We start from the raw sequence: 14,771 nt of genomic DNA on the forward strand, positions 1-14,771 counted from the left end.
CATCTGAAAGCAGTTTACCTGCCGTTGCCATTTCCCATTACGCCGCGGTATATATTTCATTATTTTCCCCGCTATGTTTGTTCTGTTCGAAAGCGGGGCCCGAGCCTCATCAGCCCAGTGTCACAATCAGCACTTCCCTCCAGGGAGGCCGCATTAGGACCACTGTTTTACGGCTCCTCGGTCCATCAGCCCTGTTTCTTATTCACAGAATGGAGCGGCTTGTTAAATCCACTGCCCTCCCTCCGTCGCCTCCATTACTCTCCATCTTTCTTTTTCTCCGTGTGTGTCTCAGACCAGCATGCGCCATGATCAGCTCTGTTTGGAACGATAAATCAAAGTGATGCTCTGTGGCTGGTTGGCCAAGTGTCCAAGGGAGAAGCCAGCGTGCTTGGATCAGACAATCACCAAATAAAAACAAAGACGCCCCAGTAATTTAGAGTTAAAAAGCTGTTTGAGATTGTGGATGCTGCAGTGCAATCTGTGAAGGCTCACCTGTAGTGATATCCTCATCAGCCCATAGATATGTCCATCCTCCACTGTATCAACTAATCTCTACATAGAGACAGCTGTTTCCTAGTTCCATGATAGCAGTCTACAGTACTACATACTTCATACTTCATATTCAACCTGTTCTTACTTCCAACTTGTCAAACACCCAAGCTTGATCTGCACCAAGGCACCCTTTAGCATCTGCATGACACCCCGAGTTCCAACTAACTCCAATGTAAACGCGTAGAGCTAGGCAGAAAAATCATGTATCAAGATATTTTTTACCGAATACCTTGATGTCGATATTGTAACAATATTGTCGGTTGAACATTCGTGCATTCATAAAATAACAGTGACAACGAGAGGTTTTGATAAGTAATCTTCAGTAATGGGGATGTAATGACTAATTGAGTAAAGGCAAATCATAACAACTAGACCACTCCGGTAAGTGAATGACATCACTTTACTGTAATGTAGCCTTAAAATCCAGGAAAAGACAACACGTGCCAAATTAAAGGCTACTTCAGTGTGCCTGCCTATGTGTTGCTGAATTTGTGTATTTTATTACAATATTAAGATATCCAAAATTCAAGACGATAGCTAGTCTCATAACGTTTAATACAGTACATTGTGCATTTTGAGATTTTTGAGATCTCTCACATTTTGTTGAAATGTTTCGATTTTTAAGGAAATGCCACTTCAGTTTCCTTTTTTTTTTTTTTTTTTGCAACATGTTCGGTCTGCAGACAGTGTGATCCTGATTGCATTTTGATTCCCAGGACCTCCTGCTGATATCTGATGTCTCAGAAGGATGGAACACATGTCGTGGGCTGCTGATGTGCATTGTTCATGTCGAGGACACTGTCAAGTTTTTGACACAATAATAAAATCACGAAGACAGGCAATTTTCCTTTTTGACTAAACACTATTTTTGTTAAATAATGTGTGCCTTCCTGGATGCAGATATATTGCTTACTTGTAGTCTTTCTCTCTGTGTGTGTGTGTGTGTGTGAGTTAGGGGTTACTACAGTGTGCCTGCTCATGTGTTACTGAACTTATATATTATCTACACTTCTGCATTGATGGTGCCCATAAAAAAGGGAAGGAGGTGGAAGAGGGAGGGGGTGATGACAGGCATTTTGCTCCAGTCAGTGATCTTCAGTGCTGACAGGGTTTTGTTGCCTCAGAATTTAAGTTATTATCTCTCAGCACAAGTCAAGATTGTGAAATTGATTCAGCTGGATCGCTGCGCTCGAGCAGACGGTTGTCTTCTGCAATCTGCAGCACTGTGACAAGTCATAATTTCAGTTGTTGCTTGCAGTATATGTTACTAGGCATTCCTTGCAAGTATTGTCAGAAGAAGACACGGGGAGATTAATGTAAGGGTTAGCATTATTTGTGGTTCACTGAAGAGGAGAATGGAAGTATATTGAGTTTGCATACCGAGCACAGAGCTACTTTGAGAAGTCTTTTCACTAACCTTACACGCAGAGTCAGCAGAAAGGACTTCTGAAGCTATCGCGGTTTGACCTTTGAGATTTAGATGTTTTTTAAAACACAAGAGGGCCTTTATAGGTGTGAAAAATGCCTTAATGAATCCACAACAGTACACAGAGGTTACAAACGCTTTGAATATATTTAACATCAAGAACAAAAATAATACAGATTGCGATGGTTCTTTGTGAGACTAGGGGTTCCATTAAAAACCCTTTTCATCCAAAGAACCCATTTTGGAAGATGGAGTTCTTCAAGGATTGTTGAAAGCAGGAGTTTTAAAAGGGAACGCCCACAATCCAGCCCACCAAGCCCCAAAAACTGTGATTGTGAACCATGATTGTAGGGGTTGGGCTGCACCACAAGCCCCTGGCCCTCTAGAGTAGCTACCCTTGGAATATTAAAGAGTTCTCGGTAGAAACTCCTGAGTGGGTTCTTGATAAAACCTTTGGAAGATAAAAGTGTTCTTGGTAGAACACCTTAGAAGTTACAAAGGTTCTGAATAGAACCTCCAGAGAGGGTTCTGGGTGGAACCATTCCCAGATGGTTTGATGTATAACCAACATATAACTCAACAGTGTTCCTGAGAGTATTTATTTGTAAGAGACAAACATTGACCGTTTCAGAAGCAGTGTACGATGCACTGTACATTCCCAAAAGCAGTCCCTTGAGGGCATTGAAGTAGTCATTCAAATGACATGTTACAGTTCATCAAAAATAAGATCAACCATCCATGACAACACTAAGATAAATGAAACAAACAAAACAGAGTGCAAAACATTTATAAAAGTGTCTACTGTACACTAATAATGATGGTTGTTGTCATGATTACTGTTCTGGCCAAGTTTGAACCTGTTGCAGCTCCTGAACCTGCTTTAAGCCTGCAGGTTGAGGATTCCAGACAGTTTCATCTTTAATTGAGAATGTAGTTTGGGCAATACATCTTTGAATTGAACACACTGTCTTATCAGTTTTTAAATCGGCAGTGTTTGTTATAATTTCTAGTCTGGAATGGAAGTCAAGGTCCTCTTCGTGTTTGTGCTGCACAAGGATAGTTTGATCATTAAGAGCTTCAACCCCGTTCGGTCTGATTTCTCCGGACCAGCGGGCACATGGGAATACATTGATCTGCAGAGGGATTGCACATACAGCGAGCTATCAGAAGGCAATGAGGCACAGCCAACAGCAATTTTCAGTAGAAATGTCTTAGTTGTGTGTGTGTGTGTGTGTGTGTGGGTGTGTGTGGGAGGGGGGGGGGGGGGTTGGTCATTTGGGTTTTTTGCAGTCTGCAGCACTGCAAAAATTGGTTGCTTCTCTGTAATCTTTCATTTTCTCCCGAGTTGATTGTGTCGTACTTTATTCACTGCTACAACCTCACACTGTGTGTGTACCATGCATGGATTTATGTTTGCGTATTCTATGGCCTTAGAAAATCTGATTAAATTGATTGAAGATTTGTGGGTACTCTTTTTGTTTACATTTTTGTTGTGTGTTGATAACGTGGTTCTCCTCTCCCCTCCTCAGGTGCTGAAGGGCAGTAAAAAGCTTTGCCTCTCCGTGCGTTCAGTCGGGCGGATTCCAGGTGGCTATGTCACCAACCATGTTTATACCTGGGTTGACCCTCAGGGTCGGAGTGTGTCCCCTCCTCCGGACCTGCCTGAGCATCGGAGCGCCACGCTGAGAAGAACCGACAGCCAGCGACGCAGCAACATGCAGCTACTGCAGGAGGGAGACGAGAAGAAGGTGAGGCTTTACATGGGAAACACAGCACTGCAGTGCTGGAATCATTGAGCAGTGTTTCTATCGCCTACTTCTTTTTTAAACACAAATATCCCTTTTACGTTCATTAGAATACTATCAGGGGGAAAAAAACATTATTCATATTCGAACCGTGTGTGACGACTTATCATTTCAATATTTTATTGGTGGCCATGACATTGATTTGTCTAAAACATTTATTGTCCTTTCCATCCAAAATGCACTTTTAACAGCTTCTGTGTGCAGAAAAATGCTCTTAAATATCTTTAAAACTCTGAGAGTTTATGCTAAAATATCTAAAATCAAATATTCATGACCAATGAATGAATGAAAAGGCAAGCTAGATTTAGCTGAGCTAGAGTAAGAAACAAAATCTAAAAGTGTTTGATCCATAAATCAAAAATTCCATGAAAAATAACTCAAAAAAACATATCCAACTTCCTCTAAAGGCAGCATCAAAAGTGTTGCTGCTGTAACAGGCGTCATGCTGTGAACGGACCTTAAGACTGAGACGAGACGTTTTTTTCACTGCTTATGAGGTCCTTTTTGCTGTGCGCCTTTGTGTCTTCGAACCTCTGATGTCGACTCAACTCATGTAAACTCCTCCCACTCATCACAATTTCTCCTACACTACCCATCAAAAGCAGTTCCTGAATGTATCTGAGACAAGAAATAGTCCATGCATCTGCAGAATCACTTATATCACTGATATCTGCATCGTCCATAGTGGCTGTGAAACAGGTAAAGTAGTTTGGATGGTCTCCAAATCACGTTACCATCTGAGTCAATAGGTGTATGACCAGGGTGACTTTGATGGAAGTCAGGGGGAGTAAAAGTGAATTATAATATAAGACTCAGTAATGGACAAAAGATGATGGATGTGAAAGAAAAAAACAAAAATTTTAACAATAACAGTAATTGGACCTTCAGAGCCACAGAACTCCACCCTGTCAGCACCTGGCGACCTGCAGGGAAGGAGCTGTCAGAGCTGTTTTAAAGATTTATTACACTAGAACTTTCAATTTTTCAGCAGCTGAGAGCTACACATTAATCTTTTTTACTGCTTCAGCTCCATTAATACAGGCTGTAGTTAGTGCCATGTAGATAACATTTAGAAAACATTTATCCAGTTTATAGTAGATCGTTTGGCTATTTTACCTTCTTTCAGCTTTAAAAAAGAAATGCTATTATTTAGGCACTTTCAAAGATCATTTAGATTTAAAACAGGTAAAGCTACTTTCAGGAGTACAGCAGTGCTCATTGTAACACGTGTAGTATAATTCATGAGTCCCTCCTGTGATTACATGCAATTGTGTTTGTCCAAACAAAGGCTCAATGAATTCCATTGCTTACTAAACAGAGACACCGGACAACTGGGAGTCCTTCTGGAGACAAAGAGCATGTTGAAGTGATTCCAGGATAACAGCTGATGCCAAACAACACTATGAGCTGCTATGTGCCGCCAATAAGAGAGGGATTAGTCTGGTAATTAAAACCATGTCCTGAGTAAATGTCACAGAGAGCGTGAATTCCTCCATATTCTCACTGAGCAAAGGTGGCTGGCTTACCTCCAATAAGCAGACAGTTGTTGTTAAAAAAAGGAAGAGCTGCAGTGCCATATGCTTTGGGTGAAAGTGAGATTCCTGAGCTAGATGCCAAACCTACACCAGCTGGAAAGTAACAGAAGCGAAGCTGACATTGTTTAATAGAGATATTTGCATATATGTCATCTTGTGCTTGCTAAGGTGCTACTGATTTCTCTTTTCAATCTTGGCGAGAGACAGCTTCATCAGGATGAAACCCAAGTAATCAAGAGCCTCATTGTGATGGAGGAAAGTGTACAATTTAAAGTTTGGCACGGCTCAGCCACCGCTGAGACTCTCCCAGCGGACAGACTTTGTTGTGTCCTCTTTGCGTTCTGAACAAGATTTTGAAATAGTGAGTTGAGTTCATCAATGTAGCCAGTGAAAGATGGAGGAAGCACAACTCTTTTAAACGGACGCCCGGGTAATAAATGCATTTTGAACCCGAATTTTAATATTTAAAAAGTTGCGGTTTCGGGTGTTCGCGGAATCCCGAGTAAACGTTTGGATATCATTAGCATGTAATGTTGTGTGCCGTGAAGAGAGATGGCTCTGGCACTATAAGATTACTGAATTAAGTCAGCTAAGGGCTCAAGGGCCAGAACAAATAGCTGCAGAGTTAAGGGACACCCTTGATGAGATGACCCAGAGGCACCAAACCAAGAAGAGCAGATTATACTTGATGGAGTCACTGCCAGTGGGTGAGAATAAAGCGGTTTTATCAGACAAATGAACCCTTCATCAAACCCTATAACCTCCGGAACAGAGAGCAAATAGGCTTTCATAGATCAAGGCATGAGACAGCAGCTGGGAGGTCAAAATATATATAGTTATATCTTTACATGCCAGGTGCAGTTCCTAGTTCTACGTCCTGCTTGTCAGAGTCACTCTCAGTGAGATGGGTCGGCTCCACTCTACTGTGAAGTGCATCACATTTTACTTCCAAAGTTATGTCTGACTTGTGCAGAATTGGGAATAATAGGAGTGGATGTTGCCATTAATCTGTGTGGGTTGGCTCCTTAATCTAAGAGGTGGGTTGTGAGCAAATAGCTCCATCACTGAGTTCTTGTTGTGCACTAGCATTGTCTGAAACATATTGTGGAAGTATTTTAAAAGTAGCGTTAAAGGTAAATGGACTGTACTTTTCTAGTCTCCCGACCACTCACAGCGCTTCAGCACTACACGTCATCCTTCACCCTTTCACAAACTGATGGCAGTCATACAACATTCACACACCGTAGCCACAGCTACGGGAGCAACTTGGTGTTAAGTGTCTTGCCCAAGGACACATCGATATGGACTAGCGGAGCCGGGGATTGAACCGCCGATCCTCTGACTGAAGGACGACCCTGATCTACCACTGTCGCCCCACAGTGTCTCACCATTATTGGAAGTGCGGCTTGTGAACGCTCAACACGAAGCTGTGTGTCCTCCAGACTAGAGAAACAGTGAATGTTAGTGGTACCGTGCTGGATGGATTCCATTTCAACTTCTTTCAAACCAGTTGAATACTGCATTGTTTACCCTGGTCCTAACTGTTAGTCGCTTTACAATCGCAGCATCTTGAGAGTCAAATTAAGCTTCAGGTGATGAAGTTGCAGTGATGTTTTCAGCAGTAACACAAATGGTAACATGAATAACAGTATTGGAAGTAGTGGAACTTTCTTTTGCTTTAAAATGATATAATTTGATGTCACATACATAATGTATCATAGTGATAATTTCCTTTAATTCAAATTCAGGAGTTGTTTGAAGAGGTTGAGAACTTTCCATTTTGCAGCACACGATTAAATACCTTGTCGAATAGGCATTTCTACAAAGGCAGATACTGGAGTCGGTTTGGCACCGTCATGTGTATCCTGTAGGTATCTTTAGCTCCCCGCAGCAGTGTGTTTATTTGGGTGCTATTGTAGTCGGGGTGGATATTATGATTATTATGGTTTGTTGGTTATTTGAATTCTAACAATGTCGGATATTGTCCGCTGTGCTTATCGGGGCGATTGACACAGATGAGCGCTGTAAACAAACTGATTGACCAATTCAAGCATTCGTCCAATCAGAACAGATTCCAGCCTCCTCATTAATGGCTCTGAGTCACCAGGTTCAAGTGGCTCCTGAAACTCTCTATTCTCCGCCGGCTCAGAGCAGGGCTGTCACTTTGTCTATGCATTGTGTTTCACAGCTCCGTTTTCAGTGTGAAAAAGCCTGACACCACAGGTGAGTCTGGCAGCCTGTCAAGCAACGCAATTGAGACTGCAAAATGAAAATTGAAGAAGTGTCTGGTTCACACCATTTTTCGATATTTAACCCCCGTTTCTGTGTCTGCGTTTGATAGGTCAACTTGGTGTTGGATGACGGCCGCTCCCTAGGTCTCATGATACGAGGGGGAGCAGAATACGCTCTGGGTATTTACATCACCGGAGTGGACCAGGGATCAGCAGCACAGTGTGGAGGACTCAAGGTATCACTTCAATCTCTCACTCGCTGTCAAACACACACACACACTGTCTCACTTTGACCTGACATATGTATGACATCTGTGATATTTTGGTTAAGATGTTAGTTATTGTAATGCTTTGGTCTTTGAATTTGTGCTTGCAGTGGACACCATACACACAACAGCTCTCCCATATTGAGCCTTCTTTTTCTGAGGCCTGTCACCACACTGCTGCTCACACGGTTTTGGTGCCTGATACACGTTTGGTCAAAATATGAGACCGAAAAATTGTTTGAAACGTCCAAGATGGCATCTTCAAATGTCTTGGAAAAACAGCAAATTTGGAACCGGAACAGAAGCTGTGAGTTTTGCTGAAAAGATTACTCGCTTAAAAATCCATTAACAAAATAAACTAATTATTTGAGCTCTATAACAACCTGTAATACGTTAAGTTATTAGCAATAACCTGCGGACTTTTGCTAATTCAACATGCACACTTAAATTGTCAGAAGAACTCGTAACCTTTTGTAGTGACTATAACTGTTCTGTTTTTTTTTTATTTGACAAAGGCATTGGCTCCTGAGAGGGAAGAGATTCCTTTCACCTGCTGTCCTTACAGGGATGTCAGGCCACCGGGTCGGGTACAGAGCAGCTGGTGGGGACTTAATATAGGACAATAAAAGTGATAAAAAGCCGCCAGGGATCGGGCTGTCTATGATTAGATCTCTCTCTATCCGGGGGGGACGCCTACTACTCTCTCTGTGTAGAAAATCAGCATCTCTGACCAGTGAGGAAAGTTCCTTTAAGATATTTTTCTGTCACAGTGACATGACAACAAAGGAAGAGTTATTCCAATATGCCACTTTCTTGCTACTTTGGGCGATTCTCTGTCAAGCTGCCATTCCCCTTCTTCTTCAACATATGGGCTGTCAAAAAGTAATGGCTTCAAGGCGTTTTTGAAGAATTTAAAAAGTAACATATGCTGTTTGTTGGATACATTGCGCTGTGACTATACTCTCATTAATTTGGGCATTAAGTCCCCGAAAGTAAACAATGTTGTAAACAATGGCCTTTTAAAGACTTTCACCATTTAATCATCTCTGAGTGATTTTAGTATTCCCTCTGAGAAGAGGCAGTTGGTGATGAATAAATGAACGAATGAATTTCAAAAACTTCCGTAGTGACCGTAGGAGATATTTTGTTGTTTTAGAACAGAATTATCATAGTTTATAGAAATGCAATACCGTGCTGATACCGCCAGCGTTGTACCCGTTCTGTATCCGACATCCGCTGTTTGTCACTATTAACAGAGACTTCAGTCTGCAGTATATTTTACATTCAGCTTTATGATCGAAGAACATTTTTGGATCACGTCTCCACCGACGCATCTGATGTACATACCAACTATATGTTTCAAAATGCAGGACAGATGCACCATAACAGACCTACATTGGGTACATTTTCAGGTATCCATCGTCAAGAGTGCACAGCCGCGGTTGGTTTTGCTTACAGATGTGTGTTTGTCACGGTTACATGGCAACAGAAGGAGAGTGAGGATGGATGTCTCCTCCCCGGAGCCCTTCATCTCACGCCTGTTAGTGATCAGCCTGTCAACCAGCCAATTACATAGACACCTATTAGAGAGCCCACACCGGCGCACACTCGGCATAGCAGCATCTTAACGTGGATGGTTGTTAGCAACTAGAAAGGCTTTTTATTAAAATGAGAGGACAGGAAAGACAGGCGGTCGAAAAGGCTTTAATATCCTGTGATAGGACTTGCACTCTTCTTTCTTTATCTTTATGTTTCTGCTTCCCTCCCCTAAAGTTATTTTCTTTATTTCATGTGCATGAACTACTTAACACTGCCTCTAGTGCTGTGACGTGCGTTTTAAGGAATGTGTTTTGGAAACTCTCAAGTCTGGGTTTTCAGACCTCAAATAGCCTCTCTTTATCTGTGCCCCAATGTCCTTTCCTTTTCTCTGTTTTGGTGGCGGGCAGCTCAGTATTTGGAGTGGAATTTTGTCATTTTGAAATGCTGGAATGAATACGAGCCAGTAGAGCTTCCAGTGCAAACACATTTGTACTTGGGTTCAGTTTAAGGAGAAACACAAATCTTAATAAATCGCATTTTACAACCTATTGCGATGCTTTTCCCGCCTTTTGTTGCTTTGGGTGATCCTCCAGTAGATGCTGTAGGGGTGTAAATCACAAGTTTCATCTCGATGCGATATTATATCAATTCTCTGGACAATGATACGGTGTTTGCTGAAATCTGCTACAATACAATTTCAATTTGAGTCAATTCGGTGACCAGCGATCAAAAAGCAACTAAAATAGGATTTGACTATTTATTATTGGGCTTTCCAAGTTTTTCTAAATAAAAATAATGAAAATAGTTGTTGTTGGAGTTCTGGATGCTGGTCAAAGCTGGTGAGCAGCTTGTCTCTAAAATGAGAATAGAAAGATCAGTCCACCTTAAGTGAGCCTGGGCAAAATGTGTCGCCCCCTTCCCTTTAATCAGCAGGTGGCAAGCAGCACACAGGCTTGGATCTTGAGGAGTTGTGGCATTTATTCTACAGTCACGCACACACAGCACTGTTTGAATGTTTAGCAAGGAGATGCGCTTGTATGTAAATGGAGAAACAAACGGTCCACGGTAATTTCAAGATAATGCCACGTCATAAAGATGTTGATATGTATCAATGTCTTCTCTTCGCATCGCTTATATTTGACCCTTTAATCGATACATCGGTCCAGATCGATGGAGCGTTACACCTCTAGTAGATGCCTGGCTTCACAGGCAGGGCCAAATCCTGGCCACATCCATGGACAATCTCACACATTCAGGCTCGGACATAGTGTGTGTGTGTGTGTGTGTGTGTGTGTGTGGCAGGGAATGTGTGAGACACACAAATGCCAAACCGAAGGTCATGGTATTTAATACTCTAGGCTGGTCATTAAAATGGGTCAGTAACATGCCTTTAGAATATCTCATATCTCCAAGGAGTTCATTATTCTATATAACCCTCTGTGTTGACATCAGCAGTACGGTATCTGGTGCTTCTGCAATTCTTAATGCCCCAAGCAAGATCACTAAAATATGTGCCCTGTAAACAATGTCCTTCAGGGTATTACGAAAATGCACTGGAATTAATATTCAGAATCCAAGACCCAAACTACATGTCCATGACCATGTCGCACAACGTATGAAACAAATGTATAGTCTTTGAATGACATCTATGGACTTTTACTTTTCACACCAGGTCAGCTGACTCTTGCATTTCTGTATTTTCTTTTAGAAGACCACCGAGGTGACGCACTCTGGGTCCGCTAGGGATTTACTTTTCCAGGTTTTTATATGTTTGGATAGATTTCGTGACCGCGACAGCGAAAACATCGTGCAAGATGCAGTCACGAAACTTTACAGGTGTGTGGTTGAGATCAAAATGAAGACAGAGTTCGAAGATGGGTGTGGCCGAAGCAAGTGTGCAGGAAGTAAGGGGCTAGGAAGTGGGGAAGGGGCCATTGATCCCCCTCACACACACAGACACACACACACACACACACACACACACACACACACACACTTTACTCCCGTGGCTCCATTTGGCAGCACAGCTCTAGTTCCTCTTTTTTTGTCCTTCTTAAATAAACCACGCTTAAGTGTTTGTAGCCTCCGTTGTTTAGTTGTTGGCAGCCTATGAAATTATTGATTCCAATTTTGGCTTCATCGGTGGATGTTTGTCCGTTGCGCATGTGGTGATTGGTCATGTTTGTCATGTTATCTTACTTCCGACCTGTAAAAAAAAACGGTGCAAGTGGAAATGTGTTAAGTTGGAAAAGTTGAATCTGCATAACTTTTTTGTAACATTTCTATAATAAGAGGAATGTAAAGGCTAATAAGAGTAAAGAGAATATGTAGGTTTCAGTTTGCCTTGTTACTGCGCTGGTTAATGGGGAATCTGGAGAGCATCAACAACTGTTTACCAGCTGTTTCGTAAAAATAAAAACAAACATTCAAATTATGTTAATATTAATTTATTCATGCCTTGTTGTCAGATATTCAATATTTGCGCTGGCAAATGGCAGCACGGTTAACATTTGGATGATGAGCCTCCACTGTCTCTAGAGACCAGGGTTCAACTCTCAGCAGGGGGGAAAGCTGCACTGCTCTCAGATTAGACACGTCCTCTCCTAAAGGGACGTCACATTGTGTGCAGAACGGTGACCCGTAGTGTTTGATCATTTTAAACTGTACAGAAGGATCCCTGCCTGGTCATGAATTTTTAAATTCCGTCTTTAACGTCCTCGGCCTAATGTTGCAGCACCAAAGCCTGGTTCAGCCTGAGCCCTCATCAAACAGGGGGAAGTGTTTTGTCTCAGGGGATGAATAAGAGAATCAGAATCTGCTTTATTGGCCATGTACGCGTAGCGTACACATACAAGGAATTTAACTCTCAGCGTAAATACACAGAATATACAAATAAACAAAAAAAACAAGGACAAGAAAGTAGAACAGAGGTAAGCATAAACATTTAACTACGATGTACAAATATAAATACATACACAAAAGTGTGTGTGTGTATATATATATATATATATATATATATATATATATATATATATATATGAACATAAAAAACAGAATGGAGGTAATAGTGCAGCATGGAGGTAATAGTGCAGCATGGAGGTAATAGTACAGTATGACTGATTAAGTGTTCATCAGAGTGACGGCCAGTGGAAAGAAGCTCTTCTGGTGGTTTTGACGTACAGTGTGGAAGAGAAGTTGGAGCCTGACTGAAAACACACATCTGAGGATACTACACTTCTGGTTGATTTGTTTCCAAGTGCAATGACGCCCCCTGAACCTTTCTAACTGAGCTTGAGGAGTGGGAGGACTGCCTGTGTTAGATTCTGCAGTCATGTACCTGTACAGTACAGTATGTGCATGAGAATGTAAGCTGCTGTTAAACTTGTCTTTGACCAGGGGAAAACATTTTGTTCCAAACGTGGCCTTTTACATATGGACAACGGGTTAAACTGCTGTTACCATATGACTGTTTGTGAAACAGCAATGATGTAGGAGTTAGCGGGCAGGTGTTGTTGGCATCTGCACTAACCTAGCTTAACTTTATTGGTATGTGTTATTGGTACTGGTATGTGGTCTAGGGTGGAGTTTGATGATGTTATGATGATAGCGAGTGTATTGGCATCATGGGCTAACACACCTGTATTCTGTTAAGCAGAAGATATATACGTATGTATTTAAAAGATAAGAATTAATACCTTCCAGACAACTCTGCATCTGCCGTTTTTCTCTTCATTCTGGTGGCATTTCGATGTCCCTATAGTGTTGTCTGTCTGGTACGCCTTGAAGGGGCCTTTTGACCTTCGTTTTACATTTCTGTTTCATTGGACTTGTTAGTCTTTAAATACTTTTTTTGAAAACTGAGAGAAAAGGGATAGTTGAAAAGGGATAGTTGGTTCCACTGTGCTACAGTCTACAAGAGCTAAGCTACTGAACAAATGGAGAAAAAACAGAAATCCACTAATATAGTATTTTTGTTCTAAACGTTGTTGTCATTGGCAGGTTCACCAATATGAAACAGAATGATGGACATATTTAAAATGTGACCTTAACTTGTATTTAGTTTGTATGGAGGCAACTTGGCATCATTGAGGAACAGATAGAGTGTGTGGTGGGTCTGTTACTGCAGACTGTCCGGCTAATCTTAACGTGGATGAGACAGTACCGCGGATAATAATCATACTGTCGTCAAATTGTTAACAGTGAGGATGCTTCTAGTTGTTGCTAGTTTTATGGAGGAAAATCTTGTTTATTGATACATTCAGACTTGTGGTGGTACTGAAGTGATAGTTGCTGTTTTGCAGAGCACTACGGTGTCGGTTATTGCTTGAATGGCCTCTCGTATCTCTGAGGTGAAAGAATAATAAAGGCCAGTGACGCCGGGCTCGGGGTGGTGATCCTGGTGTGGATGTTTTATGAATATTCTGCCCAATCTGTCAAACTGTGGCTGGTGTAGACTTCAGCAGCACCTGTGACTGGCATACAAATGTCTTCTGTTATCCAGAGAGACTGTGTACAGGACGTGGCTGACCGTCACTATGATATAATACTGATATCATAGTGACATAGTGATGTCATAGTGGAGGGGGCAACTGTGTCACTTAGCCCCTGCCATCAGTGAATGGGTGAATGATGACAACTAGTGTGAAAGCGCTTTGAGTTGTCTAAACATTATAATTACCAGATAATCCGTTAATTCTATCTATTCACCTGAAGTATAAATCACTTCACTTATCACTTATTCTAACTTTTTTACGAATCTCAAAAAGAGCCCCGCAGCTGACTTTGAATTGAAGTGCCCCTTATGTGATAGCTCACAGGGAGGGATCCATTGTGCATCCTAAACAGGGTCATAAACATCCTCTGGCTCATGCGAGCTAAAGACATCTCTGATTGTCAGTGCTCAGCAGGAGAAGATGCTACCTCATCACTGTCCACGACGCTGCTGCTTACGCTTCAGCTCCTTACCCGGCAGCAGACTGCCTTCAGTCTGTACGCTGTTTTTTTTTTCCATCTGGCTAGAATGACTATGATGGATGTCTTGTATCACTCCCAGGGTCCTATAATCATCACACCACCAAGATGTCACTTCCTCACCCTTCAGTCTTGGTGAAAATGAAAGCTTGGCTGTATAAATGTTACCACACCGCTTTGCTGTCCCGCCGCCTCCTCTTTTGACGGGAAGCCTTGTGACAACCTGTGTTGTAGTGAAAACAGTGTGTAACGTTAATGTGGCCGAGCACTGAGAAGGGACGGTGACAAATTGCAAAAAAAAGACGAAATTAAGATCCACATGCAAGTGTGTGTGAATGCATTTGAATATATGCGTGTTAGGTTTGGATGACTCATGGAAAGACTTTGTCTAGTCCCCAGTACCGCACCTCAGCCCACTCACTGCAATCTAACGGAAGAGAAAGGTC

At 41.9% G+C, this 14,771-nt stretch overlaps 1 protein-coding gene across 4 annotated transcripts in view; it reads left to right on the forward strand.

The window, feature by feature from the left end:
• Positions 1–14,771, forward strand: part of whrna (whirlin a) — a 131,135-nt gene that overhangs the window by 52,403 nt on the left and 63,961 nt on the right. For all 4 annotated transcript variants that reach the window (XM_031855929.1, XM_031855927.1, XM_031855928.1 and 1 more), the window contains 2 exons: positions 3,508–3,726; positions 7,660–7,785. In XM_031855929.1, the coding sequence (XP_031711789.1) occupies positions 3,508–3,726; positions 7,660–7,785 (345 nt within the window). The remainder of the gene's footprint in view (positions 1–3,507; positions 3,727–7,659; positions 7,786–14,771) is intronic.

Source organism: Anarrhichthys ocellatus, unplaced genomic scaffold (genome assembly GCF_004355925.1).
Source record: "Anarrhichthys ocellatus isolate YVR2014 unplaced genomic scaffold, GSC_Weel_1.0 scaffold16, whole genome shotgun sequence".
Classification (NCBI taxonomy): domain Eukaryota; kingdom Metazoa; phylum Chordata; class Actinopteri; order Perciformes; family Anarhichadidae; genus Anarrhichthys; species Anarrhichthys ocellatus.